We start from the raw sequence: 21,418 nt of genomic DNA on the forward strand, positions 1-21,418 counted from the left end.
ATTGCTGTATAAAAAACAAATCCGTAAAGAAATGAAACATCGGGAAATTTTTGTTTCATATCGTCCTCTTTCTCCCAGGTAATGCTTAGCAAGTTTTTAATGTACAAATTCAGAAACAAACTTAGGAATCCTGAAATAAAACAGTTGTTAATTTGACAAAGTTCAAGAAGTCTTTATTTTGTTCATTTCTCTTAACAATATCTCAATACTTCATTAGTGAACAAATTCATTAGTGAAAATAGATCGAGGAATTCCAAAATGGAAGTGTCGAGTAAAATAACTCTTGTGAACTATACTTTTGTACTTTTTTGTACGTGACAAATTTTTATTTCGCTTCATCCTCTTTTTTCAGCCGAAGTCTGAAAACTCGTTCAATGAAATTTTGGAAGTATTGAAATAAAGGAAGGTTTATATTTTAATTTGTCACATTTTGGTAATTGTACATTTCATTCCGTTCTCTTTTCTCTCGATAAGGAATGAAATCTTTTCTTTTTTAAATGTGAAAATTTGGAAGAAGGCTCAGAAATCCGAAAATAAAAATGCGATGCGAAACAATATTTGCGAGGTTCCGTAGTGTTCGAGCATGCCCAGTGACTATGTAGTTTGCAAACGTGCATAACTGAAGGAAAGCCATTGGTAGGGGTCCCGTTAAAATAAAACTTCGATTTTCTGCAGCCATGAACACCACCGCACAGGAATAATTCTTGGTGGTGGCGCAATAGCGAGGCGGCCAAGTCGCAGGGACGCGGCGCCTGCTGTTCAGTTCAGTTAGTAGCCTGGCCGGCTGTTGTCAGTGTTGCCAGTATCATCGTCGAGCGTGGTGTTACGTTCGGAAACTCGAGGTATTGATTACGTTAGTTCGTGCGGTTTTCAGACACAAAGGATCGATCGTGTGGTACTTCGTTTGTTCCTGAATTACAAGGTATTGATCCCTGCATCACGTACAATTCTAAAATCATTGATAAGTGGTGTATCCTGTGCAGCTCCGTATTCGTAAGAAATAAATTGTGATACCTCGAGTTAGCTTTCGTACACGAGATATTGATCACGCCTCGTGTTGCATTCAGCTACAAAGGATCGATTGTGTTGTTTCTCGCGTGTCCTTTAAATACAGGTCAATAATCGTAGCACGCGTAACTACGAAATAGAGAGAGTGATCGCGGTTGTCTCGTGTAACCGAAACAAAAGGACTTGTTATGTCGCTTCGATGCGTAAAAAATTGAAGCGTAACTTGGAACTACGGAGGATCGACCTCTGCACGTTGTACAGTTTCGAAACTGATTATCGAACGTCGCGTATTTCTAAAATATTAAGCATCGAACGAACGTACCGTGTAAAATCCTGAAATCAGGAAATTGAACCTGACAGCTAGCGTAACCTCACGATCGAACGTAAAACTTCACTTAGCCCTAAAATATTCGTTGTCGTTCGTCGTGCCGCGTGAAACTTCGAAACAAACGAAAATGTGCGCGACTTTGTGTGCGTGCGTGCGTATGTGTGTGTATTATTTTAAAAATAATTTCATTTTTAATACATAAGCGATCGAGTGCGGCGTTTCGTGCGTTTCTGAAACACAACGAATCAATCGTGGTAGTTTGCGTAGGTTCAACGTGCGAACGACTGATCGCGGTGCTTCGCGTATCCCTAAACTGCGGGTATTGATCGTTGCGCGGTGTGCGGCTCCGAATTAAAAGGACTACTAATCGTGTTACCGTACGCAAATTCGTTACTCGGAAATAAGAAAAAAATTTCGAGCGCAAACGTTCGATCGTATTTTGCGTAGCTCGGTACTACACGGTAAATTTGATCCCGTTGTTGGCCTGTGTAGTTACGAGACACGGTGATTGACCGTGAGGCATTCGCGACGCTACGATATCTAAGGATTTCATTGTGTTATCTTTCACAGTTTCGAGGTACGGGTACCTGAATTCAGTGGAGTGGGTGACATTGGAACATGGACATCAGGCTAATATTGTTAGCCCTTGGGGTAATCGGGGCGATGGTTGCCGCTGTGGCAACGAGGCTCGGGTTCCCCGGCTTCAACAAGATCGCCCAAATTTTTCTGGCCGTGGTGCTGCTTCCGGTGCTTTGCAGATTCCATCGGAAGCTGTACATCATTTGCAAAATGATACCGCGCGACGTCAAGTAAGTCCAAAACAATTCGACGTTCTATCGCTAACCGATAAAAACACCGATGGAATTGTGCATCGAGTACTTGAAAAGTTGCACAGGGTGTGCTGTCGCAATTTGCACGGCCGTACTTCTCGTTTCGTTGAAGATAAAGAAAACCGATAAAGGACAAAGTCGAACGGTACAACAAACGGTGTTATTTTCTTCTTCGTTACGTCCGGTTCAGGGGTGGGCTGTTCGAACACTGAATATTTCAAACGAGAAAAATCGATTCAATGAAAAAGAAAAATATTCGCGGGAAGGTAGAACTTGTGTCATTCGACTTTTTACTTGTTATTTTTTATCTTTGTCGAAACGGGGGGTACAATGCACCCAAACTGTGGGTCACGCCCTGTAAAGTAGCACCCTCCATTATCTGAACGTTCTACCATCGCCCAAACAATACATTATCTTTCGAAACATCAAATTTTCTTTTCTATCGAAACATGTATATCGTACGTACGAGCAATATTCTCGTAAATATTCGTACACAAGAATTATGCTCAATAGGAAGAATATTGCGCTGAAAAAAATAATGGAAACAGTGATAGCGACAATAAAGTCGTACTTCCTCGTTGCAAAACGTTTACGGTTTCTAAAAGAAAAAGATTTATTTTTACTCAACGATGCAAATATTTTCAACAAAATATAGTCTACGTTAATACACATAGACGTATTGCAAAATATACCGATTTATTTTTGGTCAAATAAATTATTCATCCATTCGTTACCTACAGAATAATGTATCTACATATATCCCTTGATAACGAGGCAAAAATAATTCAGAAATAATGATATTTCTCGACGTGAAATGATTATCGATGAATGAACCTACATGTGTAACAATTAGGACCAAGACGATGTAGAATAATGGATGTATGTTCGTCCAAGTCATACGAAATTCAATTTATTCGAACACTTGCTTTATTATTTTAATTAACAAAGATTTTAATGTATCTCGACACTTTCTTTCCAGCTAGTGTTGTTCCATTGACTTTGTTACAGTTCCCTAGGAAACTGCTTCGAGTACAAATTTCTCTCTAACTAGTGACGAAAAGTTTGAAACGGGGACAGTTACAAAATTTTTAACAAAGCAGTAGGTGAATTCTTATACATTCTTAAAGGTTTTCAATCCGTACGTCTTTCGAATACTTTTTTTTAATAATAGATCGTACACAGACTGAATTATTGGTCGTAACGATCTGATAATTACGATAATTCCGGATGTCGATGTCTTTGTTTTAATAAACACACGAAACGTGTCACAGAGGCTTCGAAATATTCTATCGACGCAGTAACAAAATGAACGCTGCAGTTTTGCACGCGTTTGCGTAGTTGAAGCAGCGCAAGCTTTCCGATCCTATCTTCGTATACATATATATATATATATATGTATGTATGTATGCATGCATGCATGTATGTATGTGTGTACGTATGTATGTGTGTGTGTACGTATGTACGAGCCGTAGGCCTGATATCTCGATTAAAAGCAACATTGTACTTTGAAAGGTCAATCGAGCATTATTAAAGAAAACAATAATTGTGGTGTTGTGTGCTTTGCCTGCAAACAGAGATAAAATTAAATTCTTAAATTGACCGTAATCTTCGAGACGTGCATTATCGAACGAAAATATGTTCCAATTAACAAAGACTAATTAACAAACACTCATCGACAATTCCTTGTTTCGTTTTATGATCGATCTCCGTTTAAAAACGGATACTTTATTCAACGAAATTGAAGAAGAAGAAAAAACTTTCTACGAATACGTTGGAAAGTCCTGAAACTACTTTGCAGTCGCATTGATTGCATTGTTCGAACATGAAATAAAATTACAACTGGAATTAAGAGTCTCGTCTTCGATAGCGGAATATTATTTATATTTTAAGTTCGTACAACTTAAAAAGTGGCCAAAGAACGAGTCCGATAATGATACCGGAAGTGTACACTTGCAAAGTTGCAAACAAGTTGTCTCGAACCGGCCGTTATTTCTGGTGTTGAGAAACGACGCGTACAAGATGAACATTGCAAAACGTAAACAACACGAATTATCATCCGTGTCACCCAGTTGATTCAACTTTCGTACATCGCTCGTTTTATCAGTCTTATCTCGTCTATGCTTAACTGTAATAATTGTAATCGTTGGTCTGTGCACCGCGGCTGGAAATTTTCTTACGCGAACGTGAATTATTGATTTTTCATTTGTACAAACTCGTGTGTTTCGTAACCCGTGACAGAACGTTTCGTAACTGAGCGTAGAATGGCCACCGAGTTGTTTCCGCGGACTGTGAACGCTTTTAGATTCAAGCGCGTTGTAGTCAAAGGGTTAAAAACGGTCCTGCAACCAACGGACAGCTTTTCAGTAAGGAAAAACAGGTTTGGTGGTGTACAACCGGCAAGGGTATCGCTTAAGAAACCACTCGACTGTGTTTGAAGTAGATTGCTGTATACGTTCCACCCACTGTGCTTTTCTTTACGTAACGTTATAGCTTCGGAAAGTATTTCGCGAAAGAAAGAAAGAAAAAAAGAGTCAAGGACACTTCCAACGAATCGAGTACACACCGAATATATCGTGTACTTGGCTTTGGTACTCGAAAGGATCTCTCTTAGCCTCGATACAACGATCCCGTTCATCTTCGAACGATTTGTCAACCATTTAGAGCGTTCGGATTAACACTGTCCAAACGTTCGAGTCCTGACTGTGCCTTCTCCGTAGAGTATACCTACGTATTTATTATTTGCAAAGTTCACAAATGTTACTCTATGCGGCAGAGTTGCGTTCAGACGGCAGTGAGAGTATTCCATAGGTCTCACGAGGTCGCATTCGGTCAGTCCTGGTTTGGATAGAAATATACCGATACGCGACGAATATACACCGAACACTTTCACGCCTGCGCGATCCACTGCGAAACGGTGTAGCTACTTGGGCCCCAAAAACGTTATCGATTTCATCGATGCAACGAATATCATTTTTTTTTTTTTTTTTTTTTTTTTTTCGGGGTTCTTCGATAGTTTCGTTCAATTTTTTCAAACACTTTTCAACTTCAATCCGTTACGATCCTTCCCTTTCTCAAAAATTCGTATCGTACCGATTGATCATTCTTACGATTACTTTTGGCCTTTTTTTTTCTTTTTTGCCACGTTGAACGTCCGCGACTCGAATCGATCGACTCGCTTACAATCTCCATTATTTACGAATGTCACAGCCTCATGACCTACGGTTACTCCAATGATTTTTAACCTGCTCGAAATTAAATCCTTTCCAGCAATATATACGCAACATGTGTGTACGTGTTTACGTATGTACGAGCCTTAGGCCTGATAACACAACTGATATCACAATTAAAAGTAACATTGTACTTTGAAATGTCAATCGAGCATTATTAAACGAAACAATAATTGCGGTGTTGTGTATTTTGTCTGCAAACAGAGATAAAATCGTTGCGATTAAATTCTTAAATTGACTGTAATACAATACACAACAAACGATCCCAGCAATCGTTTATTGTAATATATTTATAAATTTGCAACCCTATATAAATAGAGTATATCGCTAATACTGAACCATTATAAATAGAAATATATTTATAAATTTGCAACCTTAGTTGTAAATTCGTTTAACGAATTGCATCGAACACTCTCGGTGTACGGGGTTGTTTATTTTTAAACGAATCGAGCGTTCCTGCTGCTTTTGCTTCGTTTCGAGCTTGAAAAACGTCGATTGCATCGACTATCGGTTCCAGGACGATAAAACCAACGCTGTGAATTTTTCTCTGCTACCAATTTCTTCTAAATTGGAAACCGTAATAAGTATACCAAACGTGCGATTAATTTCGATGTCTTCTGTTTTTATATTTCGCGACGCGATCTCTTTCAATTATCACATCGACAGTCATAGGCTTAGGTAAGAAGATTACCTCGATTTCGGAATCAGAAACGCACAAATAGACGCATCAAAACATAATATGCTATTTATACGGTGGGACTACAAATATAATACGGCTAGAGGAACTGCACATTTACGTGCTTCGAAGGTAGGTCATGTTCTACTGCTTCGAACCTCGATAACTTCGTTCGTATTTCGAATTTCGTTACATTTAACGCATATATTAAACATTTGAAAAACTAACGAAGAGGGAACGCTTGATCAACGTTTAACTAACCGTGAAATTATACTGTCCGAATTAAAATTATTCGATTCGACATTTTTCTATCTCCACTGGTCTCTGAGATATTTAACCGAATAAATTTCAATGGTGTATCCGTGTATTAAGTTCGATAAAAATGGGAGAATGTTCTTCTTCCTGGAAGTAGGCTAGCTATCTGGGTATAAAGTAATTCCTATAATCTTTCGTTTGCTCGGCTTCGCTTTAACGAATTAAAAATCCAGGTCGTCTACGAATTCTTTCGTTTCGAATTCTCCTAATCGTAATGGCCGCCACGGTGAATTGTTCTAAAATATGACAGAAAAAAGCGACCAGGACTTCGTTAAATTTTTAAAATAGGTTACTCTTTTAAAAGAGACTCTTTTAACACAGAAACTCTTCAATTTTCGAAGGAAAATCGTTTCTTCGACCTTACCGATAACTTCGACGATTAAAATCACAGTACTCTGTACACGTGGGTAGATTTTTCATTTTTATTTACCATATGGTTGCACTTCTGTCTGCAACGACTCAGACACCGAACGCACGGTTTCTCGGATTATGGTCGGTCACTGACCTGTGTAAGGCTACACATGTTAGCCAAAAAGGACCGTTAGGCAAAAAAGTGTCTGACCGAGGTACGAATGCGCGCGTATACACGCAGTATATCGTGAAAGTAATACCAGCAGCAAAAGTGAGCAAAATTTCTATCTAAACGAAAGTTTCGAACAGGGAATAAAAGGTGAATAGGCGTAGCTTTTCGTCGGTTGCTCGTTGAACGTAAATTAGAAATGGGCAAATAAAAATGAAACTGTTTCATTATGGAATGAAATATTGCACACGAGCACAAGTAAATGATTTAACCGTCCAATCGAACAAGTTTCGCGAACGATATACGCATCATCCTTTGTTCGAATCGAGTTTTGCTTATCTTTGACCCGCAGCAAGGTAATAGAGCGCAAAACGATAGACGGTAAATTATTGGTTGCGATTAGGTAGAAATTGGAACAGAAAATTATATTCTCGATCTGGTGCAAATTGATACCATTCTGTTCGAACACGCATTAATTGAAAAGGTACGAATAATCACGTGTTTTTATATAGATCGATATTTGCGTTATTATTGGAACAACATCGGACCATTTGTGATTGACAGTGCTGTGTGAACACCATCGTTCGGAAAGTATTTGATCAGATTTGATTTTTTTTCAATCAAAGAAAGGATGTACAATCAATTATTTTCGAGCGATAATGCATACGAGTACATTATTTATAGGCGTATATAATACGTATTTCTTTCGAGAAGCACGAAAACTTTTAAATGGAAAACGTTTTTTTCTTTCGTGGTAGCAAAAAGTACAGTAAAGAATATTTTTTTTATTCAAGGCCGTATTTATTAAGATTTCGAACCTCTCGAGATTACTCTAAATAGAACGGCATATTTCCATCATAGTAACATTGCAGACGACGAAAGGAGAAATTTTTCTGCGAATGATTGTTGACCTTTCGATAACCTATTTCAACATTGCGTACGATATGTTTAACTACAAACAACTTCTAGCCGGCCATTCTTATTAAATCGTTAATTAACGTACTTTTGATAAAATATACGTAGGTAACTGCATACGCGTGTAGTTGTTAATTAGTATAGACGATGGTGCACACCACCGCAAAAATATAACTATAAATATCAATGACGCACTGCATCCAAAAAAGGTACTTCGTACCGTAAATGTGCACAAGATTCTATTATTATATATCTATAATTCAAATTATTTCGATATTCGTGCAAAAAAAGTGGACTTTGAAATCAATGACATTTAGCTTTATTAAAACTTTAAACGAATGCACATTAAAACGGTAAAATATTGGCGCGATGTGATTAACGAATCGTCGCGAGAAACATAATTCTTAAGAAATTATTTTAACGAGTCTCGATTCCGAAACAAATCCGTTAACAACCAAGTCGAGTAAGAATAAGAAGCTGTATAATTTGATGCAGTTTAGTTTTCGCGAACGTGTATCGCAGCTCTAAGGGATTGTAAGTTTTCCTTCCAAAGTTCACTCCGATATCGTCACGAGTACGAGAATAGTTATTAATAAAACGATATTTAATTTACTTATCTTCGACAAACACGTCTGAAAAAGCTTATCCCATTTTTTCATTTTCTACGCTCTGTTTAAGTTTTCCCTAACGCGCGCACCTTGTTTCGTTGGTTTCGTTCAAAGAAGTTTTCACGTGTATTCGTGAGAATGACAATTTTCATTTTCTCTTTTCGTAATTTAACCTGTTGTAAGATCGGTTCCCGTTTCACGTGGAAAGAAGAGAATTTTAGATCGCAGATTGCAACCAGCGTCACAATTCGAGAATCTTGAATTAAAGATACAATAATGGAAACAGTGACCCGAAAACGTACAATCTGTTAACAATTATAGTTTGCGATCAATATGAATGAAACTTGTTTGTAAATTTGCTTATCGTTTCGAAACTTTTATTAACCCGAACAATCTCCACCAGACGTAATTATCGTAAGAACGTGTACGTTAAAAGATATAAGAAATTATAAATTTTGCAATCAAGGAAGTTCATTGTCAGATCCTATGGAAGAATTACGATGCAAGAGAGCAAGTGAAAACGGACAGTCTATAATCAGACACGCATGGCGAACAATACAAATGAAATTGTCGATAAGTTTACATATCCTTTCAAAGTTTTTATCAACCCGAGGGTTTTCTACAGATATTGTTGCCATATTTGTGCGTTAAACGATGCAGTAAACCACAGCAAGATTCGTAATTAAATAAAAAAAGGATAATTCGTCGTTAGACGCGTATTACAACCTATAAGAATAAAATTACCGATACAATGGTCTGTGTTTGAAAGCTCTTATCGAGCAGTTATTTCTCGACAAAATTGTTGCGTTACAGAATAATGCATATATGCAGACGAGTACATTATTTATGGGCAATAAAGAATATCTTTCTTTTTATTCAAGGCTGCATTTATTAAGATTTCGACCCCCTCGAGATTTCTCTAAATAGAACGGAATATATCATAGAAAAAAAAATACAGAGAAATGTAGCGAGGTTTGAAAGCAGATTGTTTATCGTAACGAATATCTTGCGATCAATGCTACCGAATTTCTGAATAATCTCGGTACAATTTTCAAACTAATGTACAATTTAAAATACACAGTGTCGTATAATGAGGTACATTGACCTGCTCGTGTGAAGAGTTCGAGGAAGAAACTGAATGTAAGAGAGCGAGGGAAAACGGATTGTCTATTATCAGACACGGCTCGTAACCTATATCGTAAGATCTAGGCGTATCTCTCTGTGACCTTTCGTGCTCGCATTATTTTCAAATCTCTTTTAGATTTATTAAAGTATTCAGAGTAATTTGAATAGCGCGAGCAAATTTACAACTTTTCATCGCGAAATTTTTTCGTAACCACTGGGAACGAAATTGTCGATTAGTTGTACAGTTTTACGAATATTTTACAAATTCAAGTAACATCTGTTCAACTTACATTTCACCGTAGTGTGCATACGAAAAGATACGGGAAGATAGGGCTAGTACGATTGACCTGTATATCTAAAGTACGAGAAAGAAGCAAGCCGTAAGTGAGTAAGGGAAAACAGATGTCTATCGTCAGACGCTTCTTGCGACAAGAGTTTGCAGTTGTGCAAACACTTCAATGCGCGTATGATTTTGTGGTATCTTCTCGGTTCAGACGTTTTCGAAAAGAATCAGTCGAACCTCTTTCTACGGGCAAAATTATTATCTAGAATAAAGTTTCTATAGACCAAAAACTTTTCACTCGTTGAAAGAAACAAAGGGATGTACATTTATACTCCGTTACACAGGATTGTATCTATTTATATTACGACAGGGAATCTCTTTCCCCATCTTTGTGTCCGTTATAGTTATCGATAATACTAATGTCACAAGTTACGTTATTTTCTCGTTACCAGTTTATCGTTCGATTCGTATTGGAAGTACGAACGTGTCAGTATTTCTGATTATTACGAGCAGTTATTTTCCACGATCGGTGCATAGAAGAGTAATTGTTGCTCCATACAGAAAAGCAATAGTTTAATCAATTTTTCACTTCAGTTGTTAGATCTTCTGCACACGTTGCACGTAGTTCGAATAACCGGTGTTTACCGATTTGTTAGGTGCTACAGGTGCGTGTTATGTAAACGGTTTACATTTTCGACGGGAGGAAAAAATGGTAATTTTCGAACATTGTCCTTTCATTAGCGGATGACTCATCTTAGAACGCGCCTTATCGCTCTCGATTGCGAGTCGCCGGACGCAGATAATCCGAGACGCTGTAGCTGCTGTTCTATATAGCTCGCTCTCGGTGCATGTTTAAAAACGACGGGACCGATGCAATCACACACCGATTAATATCGGTACGTATCAATTCCGTGACATCGATTTAAGGTATCGTAAAGTTATGGGAAGTTATCATTGGCATCGACCAGATATTCTTATCGACGTTTCTTGCGAACCTGATACGATCTAAACGTCTAGTATCATCGAGACCTCGACACGATCGCGATGCAGCTGGTCTGTCGATGTGTGCGGTTTAGCCGAGTTTCTCCCTTATTTACATCAACCTTTCGTAAAACGCGCTCTGCGAAACCCTTTGGCTATTTATAGTACAATTAACCCCGGTTCTAACGACGATACAATACCGTTAACTTTTTACTTTTCTTTCTCGATCGATTTCTCTGTTACGAACAATATTCGTTCACAGTTCGAGCCGCTATCTACACGGTTCCTCGTAAATTAGCGCGATACGTTCATTTTGGCGCCAAATAAGTGAGAATCTTCGAGACCGAACGCGTAAAGATATCGTTACCAGAACGGTACGATGATTTATCGCAATTACGGTACGATAAATACGTGTATAAGTATTTTATTCAAAGCAATGGTTTTTTTTCTTTTTTTTTCAATTACATCCTGTTTTGTCTCGCGCAACGATAAGACGGTGTTCAATTATTTACACGCGTCACATGCGTTGGTAACGTCTTGGTCCTGGTTCGAACACTGTTTGTAATCCCGATCCCGAATTAACCTTATAACGGTTGTCTACGGATATTCTCCATGGACACCTCTTTAACGTAGTTGGAGAAACATTAAAAACGACAACTGCTCTACGAACAGTCTACATTTTTCTTCGACAACTTCTCCAACAGCTTTTCGCGACCACTCTTCGAATACCGAGACGTAACGTTGCTTTTTTCTTTTGTTCGCATTTCTAGATTTCTGTACTATGCCATCAGGGCTGAAATCGAGATGATGTTCCAACGTCGAAACAACATGACCGTCAAGAAGATTTTTAAGAAAAGAGCCGAACGCTACCCCAACAAGCCTTGCTTCATTGTCGAGAATCGAGTTTGGTCCAACTCCGATGTACGTTCAAAGTTATTATACTTTTAACCTTCGACTTTTCACGAAACTGAAACGTTGCAATCCATCGAGTACCTTCACCTTTCTCCAAACGTTAATTTGGATCCAGTTTCTTCTCTTTCATCCGTACGCTTGTTCCTCGAATTATACTCGAACCATATCGAACAACGAACGATTCGTTCGAGCTATCGATCGTAATTTCTTGGTCCCCTTTGGTAACGATACAACCTTAAAATCACGACGAATTAAAAACTGAACAACCGATGAAACTTATTAGAAGTATGCGTACGTAGTATAACGATTCGTGTTGACAACTGCGACGCGGTGGACTCAATTTTCCTAAAATTATCGATATTAAATTTCTCGAATTGCACGATCCCTCTGCAAGTTGTCCGTGTTATTAATTTTTGTAATTATCGATTCAGTAATTTCAGAAGGAATCGTTTCTTCGTAAGTTTCTTACCCAGAAAGAAAGGTGAAAGAAACTTTGGTATAAATTCGGCGAGAGGAATGTAAAAATAAGTAGAATAAATGTCAAAAATTATTTATCCAAGATTTGCTAAAGCTCAGTTGTCGATGCGAAATCAACAAACAAATTCTGCTACCCTCGTCGTCCCCGTTTCCGGTGCGGTCTCTCCGACCGATACCGTGAACCGTATCAATCGTCCAGCGATGAGTACAAGAAATGGAAAAGTAACGCGAACGTATCGAAACTTACAGCTTTACAAATACAGCAATCAGGTAGCGAACGTGTTTCAAAAGGCTGGATACGTTAAGGGGGACGCGGTTGCTTTGATGATGCCGAACAGGCCAGAGTACGTCGCGATGTGGCTCGGTCTGGGCACACTGGGTGTTGTTACAGCTTTAATCAACACGAATTTACGACTTCGGCCTTTGATCCACTGTCTTCGTATCGCGAAAGTGAAGAGCATCATTTACGTCGAGGAATACACGTCCGGTGAGTACGACACGATTAGAACAATTACGGTCTCGATAACGAGGGGAAAGTGTGTAACGCGTGTTTACACCAAATGGAAATTTTCAGCGGTTACTTGCGCGCGAAATTCGTGGAAATTTTTCCTCGAAAATTTCACTTTATTCTTTACTAAGGTATCGTTCGACTTTTACACGTTATCGACGACTAAGTGGAGGAAAGTTTTCCGGTTGGAAATTTGATGTCGAGGATAAAGTATAGGAGATATGTACGCGCGTTCTTAACGTCCAGGGGTCATTCTTCGATATATTTGTTTAAAAGAATTATATACGATACGCGTGTACGGGTTTCGAACGCTCGTCGAACGAGACACTAAACACGGTAGAGATCTGCGAAGAAATATTAAAATACGTACGTGTGTTTCTAGCCATCGATGATATTATTGATTCGCTTCCCGGTATCGCGAGATACAAAGTGTACAAAGATGGATCGGAGAAGTGCGAAGAAGGGATATACAATCTGAATAAACTGATATCGGAAGCCAGCACCGAGGAGCCGGTGGTACCGGAAGAACCTGGTTACAGAGACAAGCTGTTGTACATTTACACGAGCGGCACCACGGGCCTGCCCAAAGTGGCAATAGTTCCCAATTTGAGGTAAAAGAATATTGCTTTTTTTTTTTTTTACCTTCTAAGTCGATCGAGGAAACGAACTTGTAATCTTAACGCTTTGTTATTTGTAACCAATTTGAGGTAAAAGAATATTGATTCTTTTTTTACCTTCTAAGTCGATCGAGGAAACAAACTTGTAATTTTAACGCTTTGTTATTTCTACGAATATCTCACATAGTGGACCGATTTATTTGTAGTCAATTTGAGGTAAAAGAATATTGTTTTTTTTACCTTCTAAGTCGATCGAGGAAACAAACTTGTAATTTTAACGCTTTGTTATTTCTACGAATATCTCACACAGTGGATCGATTTATTTGTAGCCAATTGGAAGTAAAAGAATATTGTTTTTTTTTTTTACCTTCTAAGTCGATCGAGGAAACAAACTTGTAATCTTAACGTTATTTGTTATTTCTACGAATATCTCACACGGTGGACCGATTTATTTGTAGCCAATTTGAGGTAAAAGAAATTGTTTTTTTTATCTAAGTCGATCGAGGAAACGAACTTGTAATCTTAACGCTTTGTTATTTCTACGAATATCTCACATAGTGGATCGATTTATTTGTAGCCAATTTGAGGTAAAAGAAATTGTTTTTTTTATCTGTCTAAGTCGATCGAGGAAACGAACTTGTAATCTTAACGCTTTGTTATTTCTACGAATATCCCACATAGTGGATCGATTTATTTGTAGCCAATTTGAGGTCAAAGAAATTGTTTTTTTACCTTCTAAGTCACACATTTGACTTTGGTTTAAAAAGCGAACAATTAAATATGTATCTTCGGGCACTCGGGTATGCATATGCGCGACAAACGCAACTCGAAGTACAGTGATTACGTACGATGAATAGATGGTACAAAGATAGGGTATAGGATAGGTGTAATGATAGGTATTTGTTAATTTATGAAACTGGTTCAGCGTTTGCGTTTCTCGTGCGTTTGTTGTCTGGAAATTTACGTCGCATATCGGATTAATAATTTTCCTTTTGGAACAACGATCGCGCGTTCGTGGACGCAAGTTTCGGTTTAACGATAAACTTCGTCCGCGTATAGTTACGGTCAAGGTCGATCAATTATTAGACGCTATAACCAAGGATTTTCTATAATCTTTAACGCAAGAGCCGATTTATTATGTAAAAATATCGATCGGGAAATGTAGGTCAGTTCCGGACGGTAGATTAAAACAATATTTTCCTAGAATGTTATACTCCGGTCGATTATTTTCGCATAGGTAATTTGCAATCGAGCGAGTAGTATCGCAACTGGTTAGGTACACGCGCGAGTATCATTTCCGCTCTTCGGCGAGTAGAAACGTTTTCAATCCGAGTCTTCGTAAATCGATTGCACGTGGATCGGAGGCGGGGGAAATTCAAACAACGTGGTTACGATTTATTCGCAAGACAGATTCTTTATTTTCTATATTTTTTTTTCGTTTCGATTCGTCGTTTATTCTGTGTAATGCAAAAATCTAATTTTGCTCGTCGAGCAACTTCGACACAGAAACGGAATAAACTATCGGGTTGTTCGGAAAGTAATTTCGTTTTCCAAAACGGAGAATGTATAATTTAATAAAAAAATCGTACACTCTAAAAAAATCGTGTTTCATTCGCACCAGAAAGAAAAAAACGAAATCACTTTCCGAACAAACTAATACGTAAAACGTCGAAACGAGATTGTAATATATTTGATAAATCACCTGACGCGGTATTCTTCTCGCAGTGTAATTCGTTACAATACATTGAAGTTTTCAAATTTTATTTCCAATAAAATCCAATAAACATTTACAATTACAAAATATTCAACTCATTTGTAACCCGAGACTATGTACATCTGTCGCTCGTCGGAGATAACGTCGAGGCGTGAAGTGCTTCGGTAGAGATAAAGGCGATTTAGACTTTACATTGTTACATTTATTTATTTAGTCACGGGTCAAAGGGCAAAAGAATTATTAAGCAAACGTTTGCGTGAAATTATTCGCAAAAGTAACGAGAGCGAACGAGTCGTGATCCTAGTAGCCACAACGTACGGAATTTATTCTTAAGAGATATCGAACGCAGAAATTGATCTTGAACGCTGTACATCGAACAAATGTGCATCTCGGATGATCGAATCGTGTAAACATTGTTTTCATCCGCGTTTCATTCAGAACGATCAACGAACAAAGAACATCCACTCTCTACTTTTGACGAACTGCACGGATGACTAAAGGCCAATGTACACCGTTGTATTTTCGATGTACATCACCGATGACTCACCCACAATGAATGTAAACAAGCGAAAGCTTAAAGTATTTACACCGGTTCGATGATTAAATTCGTTAGTAAGTTAATCTCTCGCGGAAGGACATCGCGATATGTTAGAAAGTAGAAAAAAACGCGATTTTCAACGGAAAATTTGCATCGTGTCCTGATCTTTTTACCACATTCCTTACTATACTGTTCGAAAACCTAAAATTGAAGTCGATGTCGATGAAACGCGAGATTCCTTTGTTCGATCGTTCTCGTTTCGATATTTCGTCGTTCTTTCCAATTTCGAAAAGAAAACTTCTTTTCAAGATCCACCCACGGTTAATGTAAACAAGCGAAAGCTTAAAGTATTTACACCGATTCGATGATTAAATTCGTTAGTAAGTTAATCTCTCGCGTAAGGACATCGCGATGTGTTAGAAAGTAGAAAAAAACGCGATTTTCAACGGAAAATTTGCATCGTGTCCTGATCTTTTTACCACATTCCGTACGATATTGTTCGAAAACCTAAAATTGAAGTCGATGTCGATGAAACACAAGATTCGTTTGTTCGATCGTTCTCGTTTCGATATTTGGTCGTTCTTTCCAATTTCGAAAAGAAAACTTCTTTTTCAAGATCCATTCGAAAGAACAAAATTGACTTTCACATCTCCTCTGCACACTTCTACACGCGACGAAACCGTTGTTACCGTATTACGCCCACCTGGAAGCCGCACAACTGTTACAAGCAACGCTTCTTCCTATTATTTAATTTATTCCTTTACGAATAAATATTTCCGTTCTCCGGCACCTGCCGGTTCTTTTTCTCGAGCACCCATTGCGGACAACTCACGCGTTAGAACACCAAGGATATCGAAATATTTCCAATAGAACATCCTACTTGTACAACGTACAACCAATGTGAAGTCAAAATAGTATTTTTTGCAAAATTCTCTCGAAATTCTGAATTGTTGCGCGACAAGGAACCTGTACAGTAATCGTTACTCGATATTCGCGTACGATTACAACGTACAACCAATGTGAAGTCGAAACGGTATTTTTTACAAAATTCTCTCGAAATTCTGAATTGTTGCGCGACAAGGAACTTGTACAGTAATCGTTACTCGATATTCGCGTACGATTACAACGTACAACCAATGTGAAGTCGAAACGGTATTTTTTACAAAATTCTCTCGAAATTCTGAATTGTTGCGCGACAAGGAACTTGTACAGTAATCGTTACTCGATATTCGCGTACGATTACAACGTACAACCAATGTGAAGTCGAAACGGTATTTTTTGCAAAATTCTCTCGAAATTCTGAATTGTTGCGCGACAAGGAACCTGTACAGTAATCGTTACTCGTAATTCGCGTACGATTTATCGTTAGAAAGTCAATTTCTCGATTCGTTTCGTTATTTTCATCCAAACGATGAGCTGCGAGGCGATTGACATTTCCTCGAGAGATTCTCCGAACATTCATTTATTCTTAGACACAGTTCCGTGGACAGAATGAATTATCTTCCCGCTGAACGTATAAATGATCTATAATCCTCTCAGGAAAGCCTTACGACTCGCCGAGAGAATGGGATTACACGTATACGTAGTCGCTTTACGCGAGGCTGCTTCCTGTCTGGCTGCATTACGACTGTTTTCCTAATAAAATGATGTAATTTCTTGTCTTTGGCAACGTGCGTTCCGGTTTACGTTAAATTTATTTTCTACGCCGAGACGCGGGCGAAAGTCAGCGAAACTGTTGAACGCGCTTTAGGAACGAAACTAAACGAAACGAAAGAGTTACTCGAACAGAGAAACGTTTATTCGTTGTTTGAATTTTCTTCGTAAGAAATTGAACCGTGTGATCATTGCGACAAATACAAAATAATTCTCGAAATTCGTACCTCTCCTTAGTCGTTACCGAATAGATGTACAACATTCATCTACGCGTAGAAAACAACGGGGACAATAGTCTGTAAATGCTTCGATTCTCGATAGATGGTCCTGTGTCATAGTTTTTAATCGATCCCAACTGTTCAAACGGTATGGATTTACTAACGAGTAAATGAATTCGTTGTTTACAGATTCTTGCTGTGCGTATTGCCATTTCATTTGCTAGGCTTGAAATCGGACGATATCCTGTACAATACGAATCCACTGTACCACACGAGCGGTGGAATATTAGGAGTAGGTTTTGCCATTATAAAAGGTATACCGACCGTCTTGAGGCCCAAGTTTTCAGTGACGGCTTATTGGACAGATTGCATCAAATACAAATGTACCGTAGGTAGCTTTTAATGTTTGTAAACTTTCAAGCGAGTTCGTTGAAACGTCGCGCCGAATCTATTCTTACTTTCGTATAAAACTTTCCCCATGGATTGATCCCATTGGGCCGTATTTCACAAACAATGCTCGATACGTTGCATCCGACCTTGTAAACTGTTTTTAATTCGTTCTTTCGATAAGACAATTACGCGCGATGGATTTGAAATGCATTGTGTTCGGAACGATAACGACAAGATGACAAGTGATCCACGTGCACCCGATCTATAGATCGCGTAGCCATTGCGGGAATAAGTAGATACAGATTATCAGAATCTTGTACAAGGTCAAACGGAACGTACGTTTATACGAATCACTTTGTTGTTTTTAAGTGACGAACAACGAAGCGAGTCCTCGCGTTACGGAACACCCCGGTTTTTACGATAAACGCGAATACAAAATTATCGCGTTTCTCTTTTTTTTCTTCTCTCGAACGATCGTTTATTTTGCTTCGTCGACGATTGAATACTAATATGTGATTTTATCGGACAGGTGTCGCAATACATCGGTGAAATGTGCCGTTATTTATTGAATACACCACCTCGACCGGAAGACAAAGCACATCGTTTACGACTGATGTATGGAAACGGTATGAGGGCACAGATCTGGGGCGACTTTGTCGAACGTTTCAACGTGGGACGAATTAGCGAGTTTTATGGATCGAGCGAAGGGAACGCTAATACCAGTAAGATCCGATACTCGAATTAATGCGAGAACGATATCAATTATTCGAAAGTTCCGACTTTTCACGAGTCGAGTTGAACTCGTTTATTAAACTTCTAAGCTTTGTATCTAGGCATCGAATAAATTATGATTTCCTTCACTGCGTATTCAAGGTACGAATAAACCAGTTTTTGTTAACGATTGATCGAGCTGGGCGTAGGGGGTAAATGAGAAAAAAAAGTGCGTATAAAAGGAAGAAAGTCGCTAACAAATTTGTTTTTCACGATCCATTCGCATTCGTCTCGACAGACAAAAGGCAAGCGTTCGCATAGCTTTCGCAGTGTTTACAGAACCTCGACGCAAATACAGCTTTTATTGTAACGCACGGCGAACCTTTGAAACCTTTGATATCGCGGTTTCGAGTCTACAATGTTACCCTTACAACGAACCAAAGATTTGCAACAACTTTACATTACACTCTTACGATCTAGTCAATTTTTTATTTCATTTCAGCGTTCGATTTACCGCTTTCTTCTGTTGCAATATTCCACAATTACAAATGATCGTACTATTCTATTGAAACGAAGTTCGCAGCTATGTATATACGTATGTTCACGTTGCAGTAAATATCGATGGTCGAACTGGCGCTGTTGGATTTTTACCATTGATCATACCCAGGACGTATCATCCTATGGCAATTATACGAATAAATAGCGACACGTACGAACCAATTAGAGGTCCAAATGGATTGTGCATAAGAGCGGATATAAGTAAGAATATAATATGGAATGTGTAGAATCTTAACGATGACAATAGCGCAAAATCGGAATAATACGATTTGTTCATTTTTCGAGTTAAATACAAATCGATGTCTCCTCGTAAATTCTTATACCACTGGTATACGTGTAGCGGTTTTTCTTTCTTCGTACGTGTGAAAATAATATAGAAATATGGATCTACAAATGCTTTCGTATAGAGTTGTCTTTTTCACTTTTCTATTTGCACTCTATCGAAGAATTTGATCTTGGAAAATCAATTTGAGTACAGTGTAAGAACTCTTGTTATTTGCACATTGAAAGCTGTTTTCAAAAATATTTTACGGCAAACAAGCGACGATTGTTCGTATCAGAGACAGTAACTGGTGTTGATCTTCTCATCGATAAGATGTCAATTTCTTATAAAAAAAATCCATCGAAAAATCTTCCGATCTGAATAAATATAGTTTTCTTTGTACCTAGATGAACCAGGGATGTTCATAGGATTGATAAAAGAAGGAAACGCATCGAGAGAGTTCAATGGATATCTGGATGAAGAAGCATCGAAACAGAAAATAATAGAAAATGTGTTTGTTAAAGGCGATAAGGCCTTCCTAACGGGTGAGTGACATTTATGAGTAACAATTGAAGTAAAACGAGAATTAAAGTTTGTTATTCGAAACATTTTTCTTTTTCGGTTCCTAACTTTGGAATGACTTACATGTTTTCTACTTTAGGTGACATTTTCACGCAAGATGAGTACGGTTACATTTACTTTAAAGACAGAATAGGAGACACATTTAAATGGAAAGGCGAAAATGTTTCTACTTCCGAAGTGGAGGGTATTATAAGTAATATTACCGGAAATCGGGATGTTATCGTCTACGGAGTTCTGGTTTGTATTTTTAAAAATTCGCTTTGGAATTTAATCACGTACATTTCTGTTTATTTCTTAACGAGTAAACACGCGGTGAATTGCGTAACTAGACTCAATTTTAAATATACATTAAACCGTACAACTAAAATAATTGATCATCGATATCGAATTAAAGCAATGAAACCATGTTTAATGATATTTTTACGATTCGTAATATTTTCTAATTTTCTACAACAAAATGTTAAATCATGAATTTCGTAAACCAATAATCGAATCTGGTTAGACTATTCTTACCAGAGATTCAAATTTGTCTCTTCTGTTCCAAAAAATTCTTTTTAAGATAATTGTTAATATCGTTTAAGGTGCCTGGAATGGAAGGAAGAGCAGGCATGGCAGCAATTGTCGATCCAGATAGTATACTAGATTTAAAAATGCTTGCGGAAAATTTAGAAAAATCTCTGCCAAATTATGCAAGACCAATATTCTTAAGAATTGCGAAGGGACTCGAAATGACAGGAACATTTAAGTTGAAGAAAGTTGACCTTCAGAAGGAAGGCTTCGAACCAAGCAAAATACAAGACAAAATGTATTTCTTGTCTGGAAGTAAGGAGTACCTCGAAATCACACCAGAACTCTATAAAGAGATTATATCTGGATCACTGAAATTCTAGTCATTGTATTAACACTTTGTCAATCATTCTTAAGTGTTAAAAATATTTTTTAAAAATTAGACGTATAATTTTTTTTATAACATGAACGACTTTATGTACGCGCCTTGTAGATACAACTAATAATTTTTACGAAAGCTTAAGGGAAGCTTGTGTAGTAAGGAATTTCTGTCACGAAAAGACAATTCAGTTTTGCCAATAGTCACATTGAAGCGAACGAATATGGTGATATGTTCCTGTACATTTTATAAATACCGTGTACATTTTTAAACAAATGAATGAAATGTAGCATAAGAAAGATTGGCAATGTAGATAAAGCAGTAGTTCAAATAAAACCATACTTAATATGTAATATTGATTTTCTATGGAAGAAACCTTATTTACGGAGTACTTGAATCCTTTCTTCTCCATATATGATAATGGAAAATAACATTCACAAAATTTTATTCCACGTGTAATTATTTAAAAAAATTAATTCGTCATGTTACATTTGCAGTATTTGCTTTGAAAAATGTCAAATTTACAAGCTCAATAATCTATTATTTCAGTATTAATCGAGTAAAAATATTTTCTGC

The 21,418-nt window shown here is 37.8% G+C and overlaps 1 protein-coding gene across 1 annotated transcript; it reads left to right on the top strand.

The window, feature by feature from the left end:
* The first annotated feature begins 762 nt into the window (after nt 1-762).
* On the top strand, nt 763-21,195 carry LOC143143338 (long-chain fatty acid transport protein 1). Its single transcript, XM_076304472.1, has 11 exons — nt 763-922; nt 1,907-2,145; nt 11,587-11,737; nt 12,455-12,692; nt 13,096-13,324; nt 17,643-17,841; nt 18,373-18,565; nt 19,167-19,313; nt 19,782-19,919; nt 20,036-20,193; nt 20,538-21,195. Exons 2-11 carry the CDS (start codon nt 1,955-1,957, stop codon nt 20,844-20,846), a joined length of 1,953 nt encoding a protein of 650 aa, XP_076160587.1. The 5' UTR covers nt 763-922; nt 1,907-1,954; the 3' UTR covers nt 20,847-21,195.
* The last annotated feature ends 223 nt before the right edge of the window (nt 21,196-21,418 follow it).

The sequence above is a fragment of the Ptiloglossa arizonensis genome, chromosome 2 (assembly GCF_051014685.1).
Source record: "Ptiloglossa arizonensis isolate GNS036 chromosome 2, iyPtiAriz1_principal, whole genome shotgun sequence".
Lineage (NCBI taxonomy): Eukaryota > Metazoa > Arthropoda > Insecta > Hymenoptera > Colletidae > Ptiloglossa > Ptiloglossa arizonensis.